Raw genomic sequence first — 20,157 nt, 5'->3', positions numbered from 1 at the left:
TAGCTCTGGCTGTCCTGAAACTTACTCTGTAGACCAGGCTGACCTTGCACTCACAGAGATCCGCCTACCTCTGTCTCCAAGTGCTGGGATTAAAGGTGTGGCCTGGCTCAAACGTCCTGTTTCTTTATTGGCAGAAAATAGTGACTGCCAATCACAGACTTCTGGGTGCTCTAAAAGCCAACCAATGCCTGGTCATCCCTTCTGCCTCTGGCATGGGTGAAGCCACTCTTCTAGCGAGGCCCTTTTGAGCTGAGGTGTGGGAAGGCTGATGGTGATGGAGATGCTGTGAATGGCAGTGGTCCAGCAGTCTGCAGTGCTCAGCTGTGTTCCGTGCTCCCGGTGCCCTTCAGAACAGTGCCCTCTGCCATGAGGATGGTATGGGCAATTAGATAAAGAAACTTCTGGTCTTTACTGGCTGATATGTCTTATACCTCAGTGAAGATTTTTTTTAAACCATTTTTGCTTTATTTTTCTTGCCTTCCAAATCAGAGCTCGGCCAAAGGTGAGGGGCAAGGACTATTGTGCTCTTGTCCAGGCTAGAGTCTTGTTCATCTGTGTACTGTCTGAACACTGACCCTTGCCCTTGCTTTGTAAGGATGAGAGGTGCTATGGGCCCAGTGTGTGGAACCTGCGACACCATCTAAATCAGCTGGAGAATGTGCCTCTGAATGAGGATTTTTAGCTCTAAGACTGGTTTGATTTGTGTTTGTAGTGGGTAGAGGTTTTAGATCAGATGGAAGTCTCAACAGAGATTATTGTGATTAAGAAACAATGTGATTGGGATGAGGGTATATAGCTTAGTGTAGGATGTTTCCCTTCCATGCACCAGGATCCAGGTTTGATCCCTAGAACTACCAAGTACACACACACACACACACACACACACACACACACACACACACACAATGTGGAACCAGCTTCTTTAATGTTACAGGGGAGCTGCACTACACTAACAGGTTCCTTGGACAGAGACCTCTGCCTCCTCCTGAGTTTGCCAGGGCAGTGGAGATGTGTCTGCATATTGACACACTCCCTGCTCCCTGCCCCTTCCTTTTCTTCTCTCTCTCTCAGCCCTGAAGGGTTTTAAAGGGTATTAAAGAGGGTTTAATTTTTAGGCCTGAGAAATAGTCAACGTTCTTATGAGACAGGTTAGGGCTCTACGGCACTTCTGAAACCCAGGAACCAATTAAGAATGGTTCACTTTGGTTAAAGGAGAAGCTTGCCATGAAGGTAATCTCTGAGTGGGTCCTCAGTGTCCTGCCTTTGGAAGCTAGACAGATTAATTTCCTCCAGTGCTCTAGAGCTCACAAGATACCATGAGAATGTTGCTGAAGGGGGGCCTTGCAGCTACAGAGGAGGAAGACCCAAGCCCAGCAACTTGATGAACACAATCCAATATACTAAGAACCACCATTGATTCTTTTGTTTTGTTTTGTTTTGTTTTGTTTTGTTGTTGTTTGGGCAGACTACACACTGTTTTCTATCAAGAACTTGTTTAACTCTGCTCCATACATTGTGAAAAAGACAGTCATCTGAGTTTTCACCAAGGAATCGGGTCTAGAGGTGTCGAGTGACTCACCCAGGGCCACAAAGCTTGGAACTGGAGATCTGGGGATAAGAACCAGGGCCCAGCTGACTGTAAAGCCAGAGCTTCTCAGAGCCGCGGGTTACTTCCCAGCAGCCATTGGCTCTCTTCCTAACACATAGTTTCACACTTAGCTCCACAGTGTCGACCTTCAGACGTAATGACAGGAAGATACGGGTTTGTCACTGGTGCCTATGGAGCTGAGCACTTTTAACAAGTGACCTTTGTTACCTCACATGACACAACTTTTATTTGATACTTCTTCCCTCCTTGAAGTTACTGCTCTTGGGGCTGGAAATGGGCCATTGCTCTTAGACAGTTATCAGTTACAGGGTGTGAATTTCTCATATAATATTTGGTGATGTTAAAGTCATTTGATAATCATAAAACAAAATACATAGTTGCCCTGTCTTGACTCCATCTAAGCCATACCACCAGGAAAAAAAAGTCTTTCCAAAGACATGCTGTTGCTACTTCCTTGTCCCCAAAAGTCTATATGTCATTTTAAAAAGTAACTATGGGAAATTGTGTTCAAATGCCATAATATAAATTGGACTTCACTATCTAAAAAAAAAGTTAGTAGATTTTCAAGTCTTTATGTTGGTGAACAGTGAAAGCTCACTAAACAAATATGCAGGTGGCCCATGGCACACACCTCGTGAGCAGACCACTGCATTCTGGGAAATGGCTCTGCTTTTCACTCTGACAATTCCAAGACAGGATCTATGTGGTAGATACTTAGTAATCCAGTCTTAAGTCAACTGCAGTATACAAAATCAGAATGAAAAGAAGCATCACACTTGCCAGCCTGGACGCTGCTCCATGCACTGTTTCCAGGTTAGCTCTTTGCCTGTGCTAACTCCTCTTGGGAATAAAAGGTGGAAATGAAAAATAATTTTCCTAGATTTTCATAATGAATTATATGCCCCAAGTAAGTAGGCATTGTAAACCATAGTTGGTCTTCCATGTCTGTGACTTGCACATTTATGGATTCAATTAATCACAGATTGAAAATATTCAGAAAAGAAATCATGACTGTTAGCAAGCATTTTATCTGCCTAACCAGGTATGGTTGTTCTGTAATCCTAGCACTGAGAAACTATGGTTATGAAAACTGCTGTTAGTTCAAAACCACCCTGGTCTGCATAGTGAGTGTCCAGCCAGGGGCTACAAAGTAAGCCTCTATATCAAAATATTCACTTTCGTTGTTTTATCTGAGACAGGTCCTTGCTAGGTAGCCCTAGCTGGCCTGAGATTTTTAGCAATCCTCCTGCCTCTACCTCCAAATCTCTGAAAGAATAGATATAGATATAGCTATCACCAAGTCATTGTTTTTTGAGGCTAGAAATGTATTTCAGTGCTAGAAAATATGTTCAGAATGCACAGACCCTGGCTTTGCCCCATAAGACAAAAAAAGGTATTAAAAATATTGTTTGGACCAGGTAGTAGTTGGTGCATGCCTTTAATCCCAGCACTTGGGAGGCAGAGGCAGGTGGATCTCTGTAAGTTTGAAGCCAGCCTGATCTTCAGAGTTAGTTCCAGGACAGCCAGAACTATACAGAGAAACCCTATCTCGAAAAACAAACATTTTTTTTTGTTGGATCATTATTCCCGAAACAATCTAACAACAATAGCAATATTACATGAATAACCACACTGTTAAAAACTATAAGTAATAGAGCAGCTGTTAACACTTTATTGGATAGTGCACATGATCAAAGGAATTACACATGCCGACATGGGTTGGGGAGCTCTCGCAGAGCCCCACTCCTAGATGAAGAGCTACAAACAATTCCTGGCTGCTGAGAGGGGAAGAATCCTTTCTCTCTGGGGACAAGTCCCATGATAGGTTATCCACTGCAAGTGGTCAGCCTTAAATACATGATATGAACAACACTAAGTGGATTCAGAGGATTGTATTTGTATATAAGTGTGTGTGTGTGTGTGTGTGTGTGCTTGACAATAATTAAGGAAGAGCTTACCATTTGAGAGGGAGTGGGGAAAATGAGGTAAATACTTGTGTGAAATTCTCAAAACAATTTAGTTTTTGACAAAAGAATTTACAATGAGTTGTATAAAATCATACCGTTTCTGTGTTTGCGCACTGAGGATGAAACCCAAAGCATTACTTCAGCTAAGCGTGTACCCACCGCTGAACACAGACCTAGCCATTTTGTGTGGGGTACCAACCCTGTAGATCCCAAGGAACAAATGGACTGTTACATTTATTTCTTTTTAATTTCACTCTTGCTAGGATTTATACTAGTCTAGATATGTAATCTTTTCCTAGTTGTGTGTTTCCTTTTTTTATAGCTAATTTGTCTTATAAACGATGTATCATATTTGAGTCTTCGTGGGAAAAAACAGTATACAGCCAGATGCAGGCCCAGTTTCCTTTTTAGTATGAAGTCTTAAGCTAAAAGAGCAGTCAGGCTGAGAACTGTGCCATAGATTCTGTCTCAATGAGACCGAGCTCCGGGACTCAGGGTGTGGACTGGAGTTACACTAACTGATGATTTTCAGTTCTATCTACCCCCAAATTAAAGGCAGAGTTACAAAGTCACCCACTATCAAAATAAAACACTTCCTTTCTAAAAAGGACCAACCTAGGCTATGCAGCCCCACCGTGGCTAACTTTTCTTGTGTTTATTTAACAACAGAAATCTTTGGCACATCCCATGAGCTCAGGCCTGTGGCCGAAGGACAGGAGGTGATATCTCTCTTTTTGTTTCTTTCCCTCCTGGGACTTAAGGGTCACTTCCGGTTTAGATTCGGAAATAGCTCTAGAAGGCCAAACCAGATGGCTTCTTGGTCGTGAATGACCGGCCTGTTCTGTCCTTGAGGCTGAGCTAGCTCTATCTTGTACCATTTCTAGAAGTGACTGGCTTGAAACCCATTGAACCTAAGATGAAGTTACCAGCAGCAACCATGCCTCCAGTCCAACGATGGTTTGTGGTACCTGTACCCCACATGATCTGCTATTACCCTATGACATCTAAAGTCCACCATCCAGGGCTGAAGAAGTTCCCAGAGCCTCATTCCAGACTGACAACCACATGATTGTCCCTTCAAAACACTGCCCATTTGGTATTGGATTATCAATTGCTGTGCTCTTCCCTGGGGAACACTGTCTCTCCCACTCTGCCCTTCCTTAAGCTTGTAGTTCTTTGTGTAGGGCTGGAGCCTCGTGGGCTTTCCCCATTCACTTCTGCATGTCTATTGATGTCATCTTTATTTGGTCCTGAAAACATACATACAAGCAGAATGTCAATACATATAAGCATGTAGCAACAGTGATTAAATAAAAAACAGAGGCTATGAATGAGAAAGAGAACAAGGTGGGATCTATGAGAGGGTTTAGAGGGAGGAAGGAAAAAGCAGAAATGTGATGATATTATGATTTCAAAAATAACAAAAATAAAAACTCCAGGTCCAAATACATTTCCCACCGCAGAGAGCGTTGTGACTGTGGAGGTCTGGGAAGCCCGAGGAACAAGTCGGTTAAGGCTGTTTCTCTCCCTGGGTCTTCATGTCTCACTGTTGCATGACAATGGCTTTAAACCAGCAGCAGTGAAAGTAAACCCAGGCTTCAAATATTCTTCAAAAATTGCACTGATTGGGGCTGGAGAGGTAGCTGGGTGGTTAAGAGCACTGGCTGCTCTTCCAGAGGACCCAAGCTCCATTCCCAGCACTCACACAGTGGCTTACAACGATCTGTAATTTCAGTTCCAGGGGATCCAACACCCTCTTCTGACCTTCGTGGGTACTAGGCATGTATGCGGTGCACAGACATACATGCAGGCAAAACAAACAGTCATGCACGTAAAATGAACAAATATAAAAAGAAACAATTTCAAATCATACAAATTGTCCATTTGACAAGAAGAGGGAAATGCAACCACTTCCCCTCTCCATCCATCTAGAGACTTTACTGAGAATCCTCAGGACTTCAGGGAACAGAAGGTTGGCTAAACCAAGGATAGTTGGCAGGTGTTAGTACCCAGGGACAATGTAAGTCTGTGGCATTGTGCCAAAGGGAAGATTTTGCGCATGGGATTGCAAGAGTTCAGTCCTGCTCTTAACATCCAGATAATGGTTCTCAACCTGTGGGTTGTGACCTCTTGGAGGAACATACCAGGTATCCTGCACATAGCAGATATTTTCATTACTGTTCATAACAGTAGCAAAATTACAGTTGTGAATGAGCAACAAAATGATCTTGTTGTTGGGAACTATATTAAAGAGTTGCAACAGTAGGAAGGTTGCGAATCTCTGATCTAGAAACATCCACTACATGTTCCCTCTGTGCCAGAAGTTTCTTAAGTGACCTCTGTAGGTGTCATGCCTTCGGGATCTTAGTTTCTCAAGGCTCCCAAGGTTTGAGATTGCTCCAGCCCCTGTCCCTACTCCCAGCTCCATGATCCGTCATGTAGTGGCACCAGCCATGGCCCTTGTGAAGAAGGAACTGTGTGAAGCATGACCTCTGTGTGTGGAAAATGGGTGGCTTTCTTCAGCAGGAACTTTGGGCATGTGGGCAGCTGTCTAGTGAGGTCCCCGCTTGCCCCAGTGTTTCATTTCCCTTTTTTTTTTCTCTCTGTTACCAGAAAGAACTTTCTGAAGAAGTCAGCCAGAATGGCAGCTTGGCTCAAATTCCTGTCCAAATCTACAATGCTACCTGCACAGTGAGGATTGCAGCCATCACTAAAGGGGGTGTTGGACCTTTCAGTGAGCCAATGAAAATAAGCATTCCTGAATACAGTGAGTCAGGGGCCCCTGTTGGCTGCAGAACGTAGCAGTCTGAGCAGCTCCCGGACTGCCTAAGTGGGACCAGTGCGACGGTGGCTGATTGACAAGTGTAAAATAAGAACCAAAATGCATTGTGGCAATCATAAGGAACTTTAGAATACAATCCACAGAACCCCGACACTCCTGCCTTTACTCTTCACACTAATAACTCCTGAGGAAGCTTCATCCTTTTAGAATACTAAGTTGGACTTTACCTGTTGAATTTGCACGGCACTGTAATCTGGACAGGCAATGCTGTTAGTCCTTAGTTGCCTCTGACTGGCATGGTTGGTTTGTCACGTTTGTTTCTGCTCTGTTTGAGGCTACTGCTTGCCTTGTTTTTACCCGCTCAACCCTTGGGTAATGCGCTCAGCGACTTAGTCTGCATAGAACATCGAGTGTTTCCTCCAAACGCCATCCTCATGCAGCCCTGACTAGCTGAGCTAAATGCCCAGCCATGCATATTAGCTCTTGCCTATTGCTGGAATGTTCTTTGTCAAGGAGCCACCGTGATGCTCACGCTTCTGTAAATCAGGGGGAGCTACCTTTGTCCTGACTCCAACCCACCCGAGGCTCCGTGCCCAGCCATCTCGTCCAGCATGACTTACTCACTTGCGAGTTCTTGCCAAACACGGCCTTTGCACCCAATAGCAGTTGAGATTTGAGAACAGATGACTCATTTGTGTCTGTCTCTTTCCCAGTGATCCCCAGGCAAACTCTCCTTTTAGTACAAATTGGAGCTAGACTCCATTCCGGAGGAACATACTTTGTGGTGCTAGGGAGACCAAGGGCGTCTACCTGGAAGAAACTCAAAGACAGTGAGATTCAGCATCAGAAGGCACAGCTTTATGTAGCCCGAGTTCTAATAGGTCTTAATAATAAAAGCCTGAGTCAGATATTGGGGAAAATGCTGAGAGATCAGAGAGACAGAGGAGCAAAACCACAGCTACCTTACCTCTCTACTTGTGTTTTATTATTAAGACCTGTCAGAACTCATGCTACAGCTTCACAAACCAAGGTTTAGAACAGCAATTAAGATCACTTACTGCTCTTACAGAGGACCAGAGCTTAGTTTCCAGCATCCACATCAGGCAGCTTACAGCAACCTATAACTCTAGCTCCAGGGGATCTGATGCCCTTTTCTGGTCTCCATGGGTATCCACATGCGTGTGCACTAATGCATGCACACGTTGGCAAATACACCCATCAGTAGTGACCCATCCTTCGGGGTCGGAAATGACGACCAGAGGACTTCCATTTCCATGTGTCATAAACTGTAGAAGATTGTAAAGGTTGCCTCATAGGCAGAATCGCCCGTAAATGCGCCCATTACTACAGTCTAAATAGCACCAGTTCCCAGCAACATATTTCAAATTCCAGTTACCCACCTTTGAGAACTGTCATCACACACAACCTAACGTTGCCTCTCGTCATCTTGAGTGACAGATGCGCAGCCTCTCCACAGTAGTCTTATCACGTGTTTCCAAGCTTGCCAGTGACTGGCTCCCACATCTGTCACTCATTTCACACAGTTGGCCAAGACACACGTCCATGTGACTTCCTTGCCTCCCAGTACCAAATCTGAGTGATTTGTACAGACATGGATAGTTGACAGAAGGAATTAATGAGAACACATAAAAGGTAGCAAGAGATGAACCGGGTGGGTTGGAAGGAAAATGGTGCACCAAATGCTATTCACCAAGAAAATGTTAGGTTTAGGGCTGGAGAGATGGCTCAGTGGTTAAGAGCACTGGCTGCTCTTCCAGAGGACCAGAGTTCAATTCCCACCACCCACATGGCAGCTCACAACTGTCTGTGACTTCAGCTCCAGGGGACGTATACTCTCATACAGACATATATGAAGGCAAACTCCCAATATGTAATAAATTAAAAATAAATTTAAAAAAAAAAACAAAACTTCCTTTGGAAAAAAAGAAAGAAAAAATTAGGTTTACTAATTTTTTATTTTCTTCTGCATTTATTACCAACATGAAACAAGTTTGCCATTTGGGTTTTTTTTTAATTGACAAGAAAAAGGTGTATATGTTTGCTGAGTTCAATGTGTTGTTTTGACAGGCATATACTGTGGAGTGAGACAATAAAACTAGTCTCATTGTTTTCTTAAATTTTTTTAATAATACATTTAATTGGATCCACATTCGTTATAGCAACTGGATTTCGTGGCCTCCACGTTTAATTTTATGTGCATTGGCATGAGGATGTCAGATCCCCAGGAACTGGAGTTACAGACAGTTGTGTGCTGCCATGTGGATGCTGGGAAATGAACCCAGGTCCTCTGGAAGAGCAGACAGTGCTCTTAACCGCTGAACCATCTCTCCAGCCCTTTTAATTTTTATTTGTGTGGATTTGTGTCTGCTTGTCTGTATGTGCACCATGTAAGAGCAGTGCCCATGGAGACCAGAGGGGAGCAGTGGAACCCTTCAGGCTGGAGTGTCAAGCCGTGCAGTGCACCAGTGTAGGTACTGGGACCCGAACCTGGGTCTTCATCAAGAGCAGCCAGCCCTCCAGTTCTTCGTCGCATTGATAGCTGTAACTCTGCATCATTTCGCCTTGAATTGAGAACGACCTGCATTCACCAATCACAAAACATTAGAGGATTGCAAGCCTGTGTATCCTATGTATTCTGAATCCCTGAGGATTAGTTCCAACTAATGTCTCTGGATCTGTCCCAGGTAGGGTCGATTATGCGCCTTCGTCGACTCCAGCGCCTGGCAACACGGAGTCCATGCTCATCATTCTTGGCTGCTTTTGTGGATTTGTTTTAATCGGGTTGATTTTGTATATTTCTCTGGCCATCAGAAGAAGAGTCCAGGAAACAAAGTTTGGGTAAGTTTGTGACTTAAAAATGTTAACCTTGAGCAGGGTTAAATATATATAACCCTGTGGTATTGGTGAGGTTGTTGTGACAGATGATAGCAGCTGGCTGGCTGGGCTTCTGCCTTGTCCTATCCCGTGCAGGCCCCAGAGTCAGATGACTTCCCTTCTTAGATCAGTTCCTACAAAGTCAGCAACTGCGAGAGCCAGCTCTTTTCCAGAGACGAGCTTCAGTAGGATATGCTATGCTAACTGGGTGGTGTTGAATGAGAAGCTTTCCAAATGACCCAGTTATTGTGTGTGTGATATATGCACATGTGTACAGGTGTGTGTGCAACTGCACTTTCTCTGTGCATGCCTGTGTGGAGACCAGAGGTCAGCATCAGGTGTTTTCTCCTGTTCCTCACCACTATTAAAAATTAAAAATTTAAAAAAGGTGTGTTTTTTAACTTCTTTGTGTGTCTGTGTATGTGTGTGTACTCAATGCCACAGAACATATAAAGAGATCAGAGGACAACTTGCAAGCGTTCTCTTCTTCCACATGTGGGTCCCAGACATTGAACTCAGGTTGGCAGGCTTCACAGCAAGCACCTCTACCCACTGAGCCATCTCACAGGCCCCTCCATTATATTTTTTGAGACAGGCTCTCTCATTAAACCCAGGTCTTACCGTTTTGTCTAGACAGACTGACCAGTTATCTGGGGAAAGTTCTGTCTTTCTCTTTACCTCCAGTACTGGGGCTACAGGCACACACCACCACACTCAACTTTTATGTGGATTTGGGGGTCATATCCTCATGCTTATACACTTAGCACTTTACCACTGAGCCATCTCCCCAGCCCGCAGTTATTTCTTTTTTTTTTTTACAGTATAACCCAGACATCCATAAACCAAAAATATGACCTTTTACAAACCGGCTCAATTGGAAACAGTGCAACAGGATGCCATATTTGGAAATTTTGTTTCATGCATGATCTACCTCATGCTGTGTGTGAAGTAGGTGTGAAATTGGAATGAGCTTCATGGTTAGATTTGGTTCCAAGATTCCAGAATCTGAAAAAGGCCAGAAACTCCTGGTCCAGTCATTTCAGAGAAAGATGCCCGACCTGTATGTAGAGGGGACATAGGGACAGTTGCTGAGGTATTGGCGTCCCTGGGTGGCTGAAGGTGGCTTGACTCTTGCTTTTCATTTCTTCTGTTTCGTCCTTCTTCCTTCCCTCCCTCCTTTCCTCACCTCCTTTCCTTGGCTATTTCAAATAGAGACCATTTTGTATCCGAACATTCCAATTTAAAACCCTCTTTTCCTTCTCCAGCCCCAGTTCTGTCACTTTAGACAAGCCTTTTAACGTTGCCCAACTTCCTTGCTATTATCCGTCTCTCAGTGGACTCCAAGGTCATTACCAATTCTAACTGTTGTAAGCCTGAGTTAAAAATATTAGGTTCTGTCAGCTGAGATGCTGAGTCAGGATGAAGAGATGCTCTACAGTTACGAGCACTTGTTGCTCTTGCTGAGGACCTGGGTTCAGTTCTAAGCGCCATGACAACCACCTGTAACTACAAGCTCCAGAGGGTCTTATGTCCTCTTCTGACCTCCTCGGGTACTCACATAGATACACCCATATCCACATAATACTTTTTAAATAATCAAAACATGAACCTTAAGACAAAGGCTTGCTGGGGCTGGAGCAATGGTGTACATGCAGGCAAAACAATTGTACACAGAAAAGTAAGTAAATAACTTTAAAATGTATTATTCTTTTTTATAAGATATTTACATATATAATCATGTTTGCATGTAAGTATGGTATAGGGCTTGAATCCAGGGCCTTGGCCGTGGTAGGCAAGCATACTTGCATTGATACCCAGCCCTTTTATATGTCCTTCATGATATCTGGGCAGAGACGGTTTGCTATTACCTGGTAGAGCTAAAATAGATTCAAAAAAAGGAGTCTATTTTTCCCAGTGAGAAATGGTTTTTATGACTTCTTTCCCTGTAGTATTCAGAATCAAACCCAAGCTCTCTCCCACAAGCAGGGAAGTGTTCTGGCTGCAGAAGAACCCTCTATACACACCGGTGACACCATAACATCCTTGCAGTGGCGGCACATGGGTCCGTTACCCTGTTTTTATGGTTGGATATCTTTGTTTTTGTGCAGGGGTGCATTCTCTGAGGAGGATTCCCAATTAGTCGTAAATTACATAGCAAAGAAGTCCTTCTGTCGGCGAGCCATCGAGCTTACCCGTAAGCTGACTTTCCTTTCACTTTTTGGCAAAAGTTAAAATAGTGGAGAGCCAAGATAAGTTTCTAACGAAAGCTAAGAGAAGAGAATGGGAAAGAAAGAAAAAAGTATGTTTATGTATGTATTTTTCCAAGATATAAATATATATATGTGTGTATATATATGTACACACACATTTTTTTTATTTGTTCTTCTGAGATACAGTCTTCCTTTGTAGTTCACGCTGGCCTCAAACTCATGATCCTCCTACCTCAGCTGTATCTTGAGTGATGAGTTTACAGTCATTAGCCACTATACCGGGTGGGGTGGATAGTTTTAACATCCAGAAGCTAGCAAGGACATGACGAGATGTTGCCATATCGGTATCTCCTGGTCAGGCTACTGGAAATTAGAAGAAGTGAATCCAGTATTAAGAAACAAGTTAAGGGGCCGGGCGGTGGTGGCGCACGCCTTTAATCCCAGCACTCGGGAGGCAGAGGCAGGCGGATCTCTGTGAGTTCGAGGCCAGCCTGGTCTACAAAGGGAGTTCCAGGACAGGCTCCAAAGTCACAGAGAAACCCTGTCTCGAAAAACCAAAAAAAAAAAAAAAAACAAAAAAAAAAAACAAGTTAAGGATCCAGAATCCCATGGAACAACAAGGAAAGGGAAAACCTTGGGGGAGGTAGGAGATGGGGCAGAGGGCAGAGGTTTGAAGGAAGCCACAAAACAGTGGATATAATCTTCAGCCTCACTTCCTGTTGTCCTGGCCACTAACTCAAAGGACAGTCTGCAGAGTTATTGCAAGTTTTGACCTCTGATGAGTGGAAGTGGGGGTTTCTGATTTTTTTTGAGGGGGGAGGGTAAACAGATACAATTTCAGGAGCAATGTGCAAAGAATGTAAACATTGTCAAATCCATGCTACTTGGCAAAACCAAATAAAAAAGCAAAACAGGACATAGCCTGATGGAATACAGGCCACTGCGAATCAAAACTTATTTGGTGTGCAACAGTATTAATTACTTTTCTAACCAACTTTTTTTATCTTTAGATGTCCCTGTTCTTGAATTTAAAAATTATTCATTTAGACAGTTTGTCCCTCTGTTGGAGAAAAAATTGAGTAATTTTTTTCTAGGAGTGAACGCCTCCCTTTCAATTTTAAGGCTCATTTCTTTCAAAGGTTGCTCACGCCTCAGCTGTAGCCCAGGCTGAATCATCTGCCAGTTCGTCTTTTAACGGTTCTCCCTTCCTGGTACTGCATACCTGATTATATTCTACCTACTTGCTGCAGACGATCTTATTCTCCAAACCCCTGAAGTATTCAGTTTAGCCTGGTTTCTTAGAATGAGATGGCACACACCACATATACAAGGACAGTTTTTTCTCTGGGTATTTCCTATGTTTTCCCTGGCTGGCATGGGAGATGTCCTCATGGCTCTTTTCTAGACCATAAATGGGGATACATTATCCACCAGCCTGTGCCCGTCAGTATGCTTCCCTAAACCCCTCTAAAGTCAAAAGCGGACTTCTGCACAAATCTCAGTGTGGACAGCTGCACTTGTGAAAAGGGAAGGGAAGTGTGGCTCTCATTTTTATAGCTGTTTGTAGATGATCTTGCCTTGAAGGATTAATGTATTCACCCAATCACAGCAGAATGGAGTGTAGACTTTTTAACATGAGTACAAAGCAGGGAAAATGTGTAGCTGTGTATAGGACTTCCCATATACTTGCTTGTTTTAATGAAGAGAACACTCTGCTGATTCTACACCATCGCTCCTTTGTAGTGCACAGCTTGGGGGTGAGCGAGGAGCTGCAAAATAAACTAGAAGATGTCGTGATTGACAGAAACCTTCTAATTCTTGGGAAAATTTTGGGTGAAGGTAAGCAACTTCAAAGCACTTCTTTTTAAAATTTGAGTCAAGGAGCAGTTGAGGGTTTTGTTTTTTAATGTGTATTCATTGACTAAGATACCGATTTTATTACTTGGAGTTAAAATATAAAGAATTCTTCTTTGGAGCTTAAAAGGGGAGCATTTTTGAAACTCAGATATGACATACGTAAGAGGCACCTGTACTCCCTGGAACGGAGTAAGTTTCGGAAGTATGAATTCCCTTTCTTTGTTGCAGAGTGTGTGATTCATTAATTATTGTTTATTATTATTATCTATTGATTGGTCAGAGTTCTACACACTTTAAAGTACTGATCTACTTCGGTAGATGAAAAATATGTACCTAAATTTTAAAACTGCTTTTAGCATGAATTTTAGTATTATTTACTAAATTTGTGCTTTGGGCCGGGAATGTAGTTCTGTGGTAGTGTGCCCCCCTAACATGTATAAAGTCCTGAGAGCTCCATCCCTAGCCCTTGGGAGTAAAAAAGACAGTTTTGTGATCTTCAGTAACATTTCCATGTTTCCCTGTAAGTTTCCTGGGTCAGTTGTGGTGGTTGGTAAAGGGGCAAGCTAAGCGAAGTCTGACCACTGAAACTCACCACACCAGTGTTCACCCTGCTGTGCAGGTGTCTGAGCAGGCCCTGCCTGGTGTCTGCGGCTGAGTCGCTCCAGGACCACACAGCTCTGCATTTCTGTGGTCAGGAGGGGCGTCTGCCCAGCATCACATGGAGGTTGTTTCACTTCACAGGAGAGTTTGGGTCTGTAATGGAAGGCAATCTGAAGCAGGAAGATGGGACTTCTCAGAAGGTAGCGGTGAAGACCATGAAGTGTGAGTGTCCGGCATGGAACCCATGCTTTCAGGGTGGGCTGTTACCTCCATATCTGGTGCCCCAGGTAGAACAGGGGTTGTGCTTTGGTCTCAGTTGCTGATGGGCCACCAAGCAGTGTGGGAGCGTGGTCACCTCAGAAGCACATGATGTGCTCTCTGTGTGCACATGCCTGGGGTACTCTTCATGCTCGAAGCAGCAACTGTCACTTTCACCAGCTCTATGACTTCTCTCCCTCATCCTCCCCCACGATTTAGTACAGCTAATGATGCCCAAGTAAAGCATGAATTCCTGAGGCAGGGGGATGTTAGTATCTGACCCCAGGGATTGGTCTGACTGATCTCTAGGGTAGTGGGGTCACTTCTCAGAATAGCTCCCTCGTGGATTATATCATGCTGGTTATCTAAGAGTGTAAGGCTAGATTCTCTGGCTTCAGATTCTCCATGTAATTCAGTTTTAGAGTACTCACTCAGCTAGCCGGCACTAGGCCCTGGGTTCGATCTCAAGCACTGTGGAAGATAAAATAAAAACTAGGGCATGTTAAAGAGAGCTTATTAGATTCCTAACCAAGAGCTCTTGACATTGTGACCAAAGACTGACATTGTCCACTGGGTGACATAGTCACTCATGAGTACTGTTTTCCAGAGGGGACATCATTTTGATAATGTGGGGAAATAAATATGTTTCAAACTTACCAAAAGAAAAAGCAAGACTCGTGAGTCGCCTTTTGCCTAGGGTTGACAGGCAGACCTCCGTCCCCACCTGCTGTTGGGTCCCCTGGACCTCTAAAGCAAAGGGAAGCAGTGAGGAAGAAGGTGACAGATCTGTTATAAATATAAAGGTTTTAAAATATTTTCTCTAAGTTTTCTGTACCTGGATGAGATAAATATATAGTAAACCCTTGGAATAGTACAGACTGACCCTGGCTAGGCACCCTCAGGCTGTTTAAGTCGCTAGGTTACACCCTGGTAAAGAAATCCCTCAAGACATGTCTGGCCTTATGTTTTGTCAGTTCTTAATTATAGTAAGATATACACAAAATAAAATTTACCATCTTAACCATTTTTAAATGTGTAGGCCAATGGCATGTAGGACCTTCATGTTGCCATGGACACAGCACCACCATCCAGCTCTTAAACTTTCCCTCTTTTCAGACAGAAATTCCATACTCCCCACTCCCCTGCCCTACCCAGGAAATAGCCATTCTACTTCCTGTCTGGCTTTGTCACTCTAAGCACTGCCCGCAAATCAAATGGGATTTATTCTCTCGGGACTGGCTTGTTTTATATAGACTAATATTGAATTTTATTTTTTAAAATTTTATTTTAAATTATTTGTTTGTGTGTGTGCATGCACACACGCACTTGGACCACGGCACATGAGCAGAGATCAGAGAAAAACTTGTGGATTCCCAGGGATCAAATTCAGGTCATTAAATGTTTGGGGCAAGCCCTTTATCCACCAAGCTGTCTTGATGGGCCAATATTAAATCGTAAATAGTTCTCTTAAACTGGTTACATTTCAAAATTTTGGTATGAAGTGCACCCGGTTCACAGGCGTGATTTAACAATAGGTCATCATGAACCTAGGCGTGCATCCATAGCAAGGAGGAGGCAAAGGTAATTGGGACAGACCAGTTGAAAATCACTTTGGATTTGGGGAGATTTTTTTCCTTTAATATTCAAATTAAAAGTCTATTAAATGAACATTTTAAGACCAGTTTTATGTTTGCAGAACAACTGTACAGTCGCCCTGTGTCCCCATCCCTCACACACAACTTCTCTTTAGTGTAATAAGCAGCCATAGTTCATTAGCATATTGTACAATTGCTGGGCTCACACTGATGAATCATTGACTGAAGTTCTTTGTTTTTGCTAGTGTTTACTGCTGGTCTTGTATAGTTCTATGGGTCTGACAAGTGCATGAGTGGTCTATGATCCCCATATAACATTCTGCAGAAGAGTTGCATGGCCTAAAAGTCCCTCATGTTTTCCCTTTGGCTTTTCTCTCTCTTCTCCCAGCCCCCAAACACTATGAGGACTCTTGCCTGTCTCTATAGTTTTGCCTTTTCCTGATTTTAGGAGTTTTTATTTTTGTTTGAGAGGGGAATTTGTTTTGTTTTGTTTTGTTTTGCTTTGCTTTTAGAGACGGGGTCTTGCTATCTAACCCATGTTGGCCTCTGAGTCTTCCCACCTCAGCTTCCCTCAGAGTTAAGAGTGCACCGTGAAGCGGAGTGTAGATTTTGGTTTTACTGGACAAGAGTGCCGTTTCTGGCCCCTCCTCTAAATTGAGGACGTTGATCATGCCTTGCATTTTCCATCTGCTCCTCTAGTGGACAACTTTTCTCACCGGGAGATCGAGGAGTTTCTCAGTGAAGCAGCGTGCATGAAAGACTTCAACCACCCAAACGTCATCCGGCTCCTAGGTACCTCAGGGAGATGCCAGAGCGAGGCTGGGAGGGTTTACTTCAGGGAGATGCCAGAGCGAGGCTGGGAGGGTTTACTTCAGGGGGTTGGCAGAGCAAGGCTGGGAGGGGTTTACCTGAGGGAGATGCCAGAGCGAGGCTGGAAGGGGTTTACCTGGGGGGCGGGGGGATGCCAGAGCAAGGCTGGGAGGGATTTACCTGGGGCGGGGATGCCAGAGCGAGGCTGGGAGGGGCTTACCTCAGGGCGGGGATGCCAGAGCGAGGCTGGGAGGGGTTTACCCGAGGGGGGGGGATGCCAGAGCGAGGCTGGGAGGGGTTTACCTCAGGGGGATGCCAGAGCGAGGCTGGAAGGGGCTTTGCTGGCCCACTGTGTGCTGAGGAAGAAAAGGAAAAGTTCTGGTGTACAGAGGTTTATACCAAAAATCACAACCCTGGGTTTGTCCTGCCTTCTAAGACTGAGAGTAAAAATGGGTTTGTGTTTTCTGGATGCTGATAGAATTAGAGATAGTGAGAGTGTGCACAGGAATTAGAAGATTGTCAGTTAAAATAGCCCCCGGTGACCCAAAGGCAAGACACCAGAGCTAGTAATGTGATAGTCTTTGTGGGGTGGAGGCTGTCTGTGAATTGAAAACAAGTGAAGTAATGCTATGAACCTAGACATTTCAGTCTTTGAGAAATAATTTATGAGCCAACTTGTGAATCATGGCATATTGACTATTTCATAGACACAATTAAAGGAAATTTGGTTTTATATCAATGTTAAAAAAAATAGGTATCAGTACATGATATGCAAGGGACACTATTCTGAAATAGAGAAACAATCTAGAAATACTTGCCTTTTTCTTCCCTGCTTTTGCCCGGGCCCGTAATAAATCTTTTAGTGATCTTTCAACATTCTATATGACTGACACTGTAGAGATGTAAAAGTTAAGGTTTGGATAAAATCGAATGTCAAAGAAGTAGCTATTGTTTGCAGTTAGTGGCTTTACCAGACAGACTAGAAGAGACATTAAACTTTGCTTGATATGCTACACTTTGTAAGCCTAGGATCAGGTGACCAGCTCATTCGAGAATTCCATGCTAAGGCATTGTAACTTCAATCACCGAAAGTTCAGAAAGAGGGGTTTTACCTACAGGCCCTCAAAAATACTTAATAACTTTAAGCATCTGGTTACAGTAGACCTTTTCATAGGAGTATTTAACTAATTTGCCCTCAGATTCTCTGAGGCCTGTACCCCTCAGTGATTTAGTCTAACAAAAGCAGAACACAAAATTCCTTGGTTTCAAGTTGTCTGTTCTTGTAACAGGTCGAGTTTTGAGAGTTCTCTTGCAAACGCTAGCCTAACCTGAAAGAAGGGAAGGAAAAAAGAGAGGGAGGGAAGGAAGGAGGGAGGGAGGGAAGGAGGGAGGAAGAGAGAGAGAGAGAGAGAGAGAGAGAAAGTCCTGCAGCCTGCAGGTGTTCCATATGCTAGAATCCACTGTGAGAGTTCTGAACCTTTGATTTTTCACCTCTTGACCTGGTAGCACATGGCTCCGATTTGGCTGGTGGCCTCCAGGTCTTATGTGTTCATACCTAACAAGGGCTCTTTGTTTTCAATTTCAGGCGTGTGTATAGAAATGAGCTCTCAAGGCATCCCAAAGCCCATGGTGGTTTTACCCTTCATGAAATACGGAGACCTGCATACGTTCCTGCTATATTCCCGGATAGAATCAAGACCAAAGGTAACAGGCCACTTGTGCTGCCTCTTAACTGTTCCTGACGCTTTTATGACAACTGGGACAACCTATGAGTCTCTGAAAATGCAGAGGAGGACACTGGCCTTGGTTCAGAGTTCTCTGTGCACCCAGGGGTAAATTATGATCTCCATCCCCTCACCAGGCCTATGAGTGTGTCTTTTATCCCTGTTCATGGTAGGAGGAGGCCGGGTGGTCCCACAGTCTTGGGCCAAAGTCTTGACTGCAGGTTTGTGTGCCTTTACTCATTGCAGGCTGGTAAAGAACACATCCTAAAAGATGTGTTTTGTTTATTTGAGATAATTTCGCATTATAACCCGGGCTAGCCTCCTGGGTGCAGGGATCACCCATTTGTGCCACCATACCCAGCTCCAGCTCTCCTAAAGTAAATCTTCCAGGGCCCTCCTTAGAGTCATGGGTTTCAGCCTTTGAGGTGGGAAATATTCGATTGTGAATGCATCAATTCGTGATCCTCGCTAAAATGGGTTGCGGGAAGATCCGGTGAGGTGAGAGGCTCAGCTGCCATTCTTGTACCTTATTACTGCCTTATGCCCTAGGGACTGACTGACTGCACAGCCCTGGCAGTTGGGGTTATACCCAGAAAGCTAGTGATGAATCATCTCAGAGGTTTGAAAATATGAATTTAAAAGCTTGTCCTCTTTGGGGTCAGTTTTTACTTTGGACGTCAAAATTGTAGATTTGGGGATCCTATGATGGAGACATTGCTGTGGGCCTCCTTGTGAAGTGAGCACCGTGTCCCCCTCTCAGGAAAGACCCATGCCTATGAGTCGAAGCTGTGGTTTGTGTTCCTGGCGTTGTCAGGCTGGTCCTCGCTTCTCTCTATCACTTCTCTGTCTAAGATGGCAGCATTACTGCAGGACACCCACAGTGGAAAAACATGGGACTGATTTCTGTCAGGAATCACCCTATGTTAGAACAGGATTTGCTGTGGGCCAATGGTGCCCTAAGTCATTGCTGCCAAAGAGTGCAGGCTGCAGGAAGGAACGGAAACAATCGCTAAAATACCTGGGCATTCTCTAACACAGGCACCTCTGTCCCCTTAGCTGCCACTAACAGCAGGACTCTGGTGAGTGCAATTACAGGCATGTGTGTCAATTTTCTCTTTCGTGTTTCATGTTTTGGCTGTTGTATGTGACAACTCTTTACTAACCCCTGATTTAATTTTTTTTCCTGTTGCTTTCTAAACCTGTTTAGTTTTACATGATCTGTTTGAATCTCAATCCATTTTGAGTCAATTTCTATAGAAGGCCTGAAATTCAGTTCAAGGCTTCTTTCTTTCTTTCTTTCTTTCTTTTCTCGCTCTCTCTCTTTCTCTCTCTCTTTCTTCTCCAGGAAATCTTGTAGCCCGAGCTGGCCTCAAATTCACTATCTAGCTAAGGATGCACTTTAACTTCTGAGCCTCCTGCCTCTGTCTCTGGAGTTCTGGATTACAGGCTCCCACCACCATGTCCACTTCCTGTGGTGTGGGGATCGAGCCCAGCTCCACTTGCATGCTTTATAACACTCTACCAACCAAGCTACATCCTTACCCTAAGATTCCTTTTCGGTTGGTTGGTTTTATATATAACTGTTTAACATTTATGAAAAGGCCACATTTAATCTACTGAATTGCTTTGACACCTCTATCAAAAACTTGACAGGCTGTACACGATGGGTCTATTTCTGAGTCCTCCATCGGTTCGATTAAATTATCTGTTCAAAGTCGGGCGGTGGTGGCACACACTTTTTTAATCCCAGCACTCAGGAGGCAAAGGTAGCAGATCTCTATGAGTTCAAGGCCCACCTGATCTAGAACAGGTTCTGACTTCCAGAACAGCCACGGCTGTTACACAAAGAA

At 44.0% G+C, this 20,157-nt stretch overlaps 1 protein-coding gene across 3 annotated transcripts in view; it reads left to right on the top strand.

Moving 5' to 3' along the window:
* Mertk (MER proto-oncogene, tyrosine kinase) overlaps positions 1-20,157 on the top strand; it is a 101,520-nt gene that overhangs the window by 65,944 nt on the left and 15,419 nt on the right. For all 3 annotated transcript variants that reach the window (XM_041670411.1, XM_041670412.1, XM_041670410.1), the window contains 7 exons: positions 6,190-6,343; positions 9,064-9,217; positions 11,362-11,447; positions 13,207-13,302; positions 14,062-14,142; positions 16,473-16,565; positions 18,169-18,287. In XM_041670411.1, coding sequence (XP_041526345.1) covers positions 6,190-6,343; positions 9,064-9,217; positions 11,362-11,447; positions 13,207-13,302; positions 14,062-14,142; positions 16,473-16,565; positions 18,169-18,287 — 783 coding nt within the window. The remainder of the gene's footprint in view (positions 1-6,189; positions 6,344-9,063; positions 9,218-11,361; positions 11,448-13,206; positions 13,303-14,061; positions 14,143-16,472; positions 16,566-18,168; positions 18,288-20,157) is intronic.

This window comes from Microtus oregoni, unplaced genomic scaffold, assembly GCF_018167655.1.
Source record: "Microtus oregoni isolate MIOR12 unplaced genomic scaffold, Mior012 000020F_ref0000438, whole genome shotgun sequence".
In the NCBI taxonomy this organism is placed as follows: Eukaryota; Metazoa; Chordata; class Mammalia; order Rodentia; family Cricetidae; genus Microtus; species Microtus oregoni.
The sequence above is the reverse complement of the archived record's forward strand: the minus strand, read 5'-3'. Positions and strand labels throughout refer to the sequence as shown.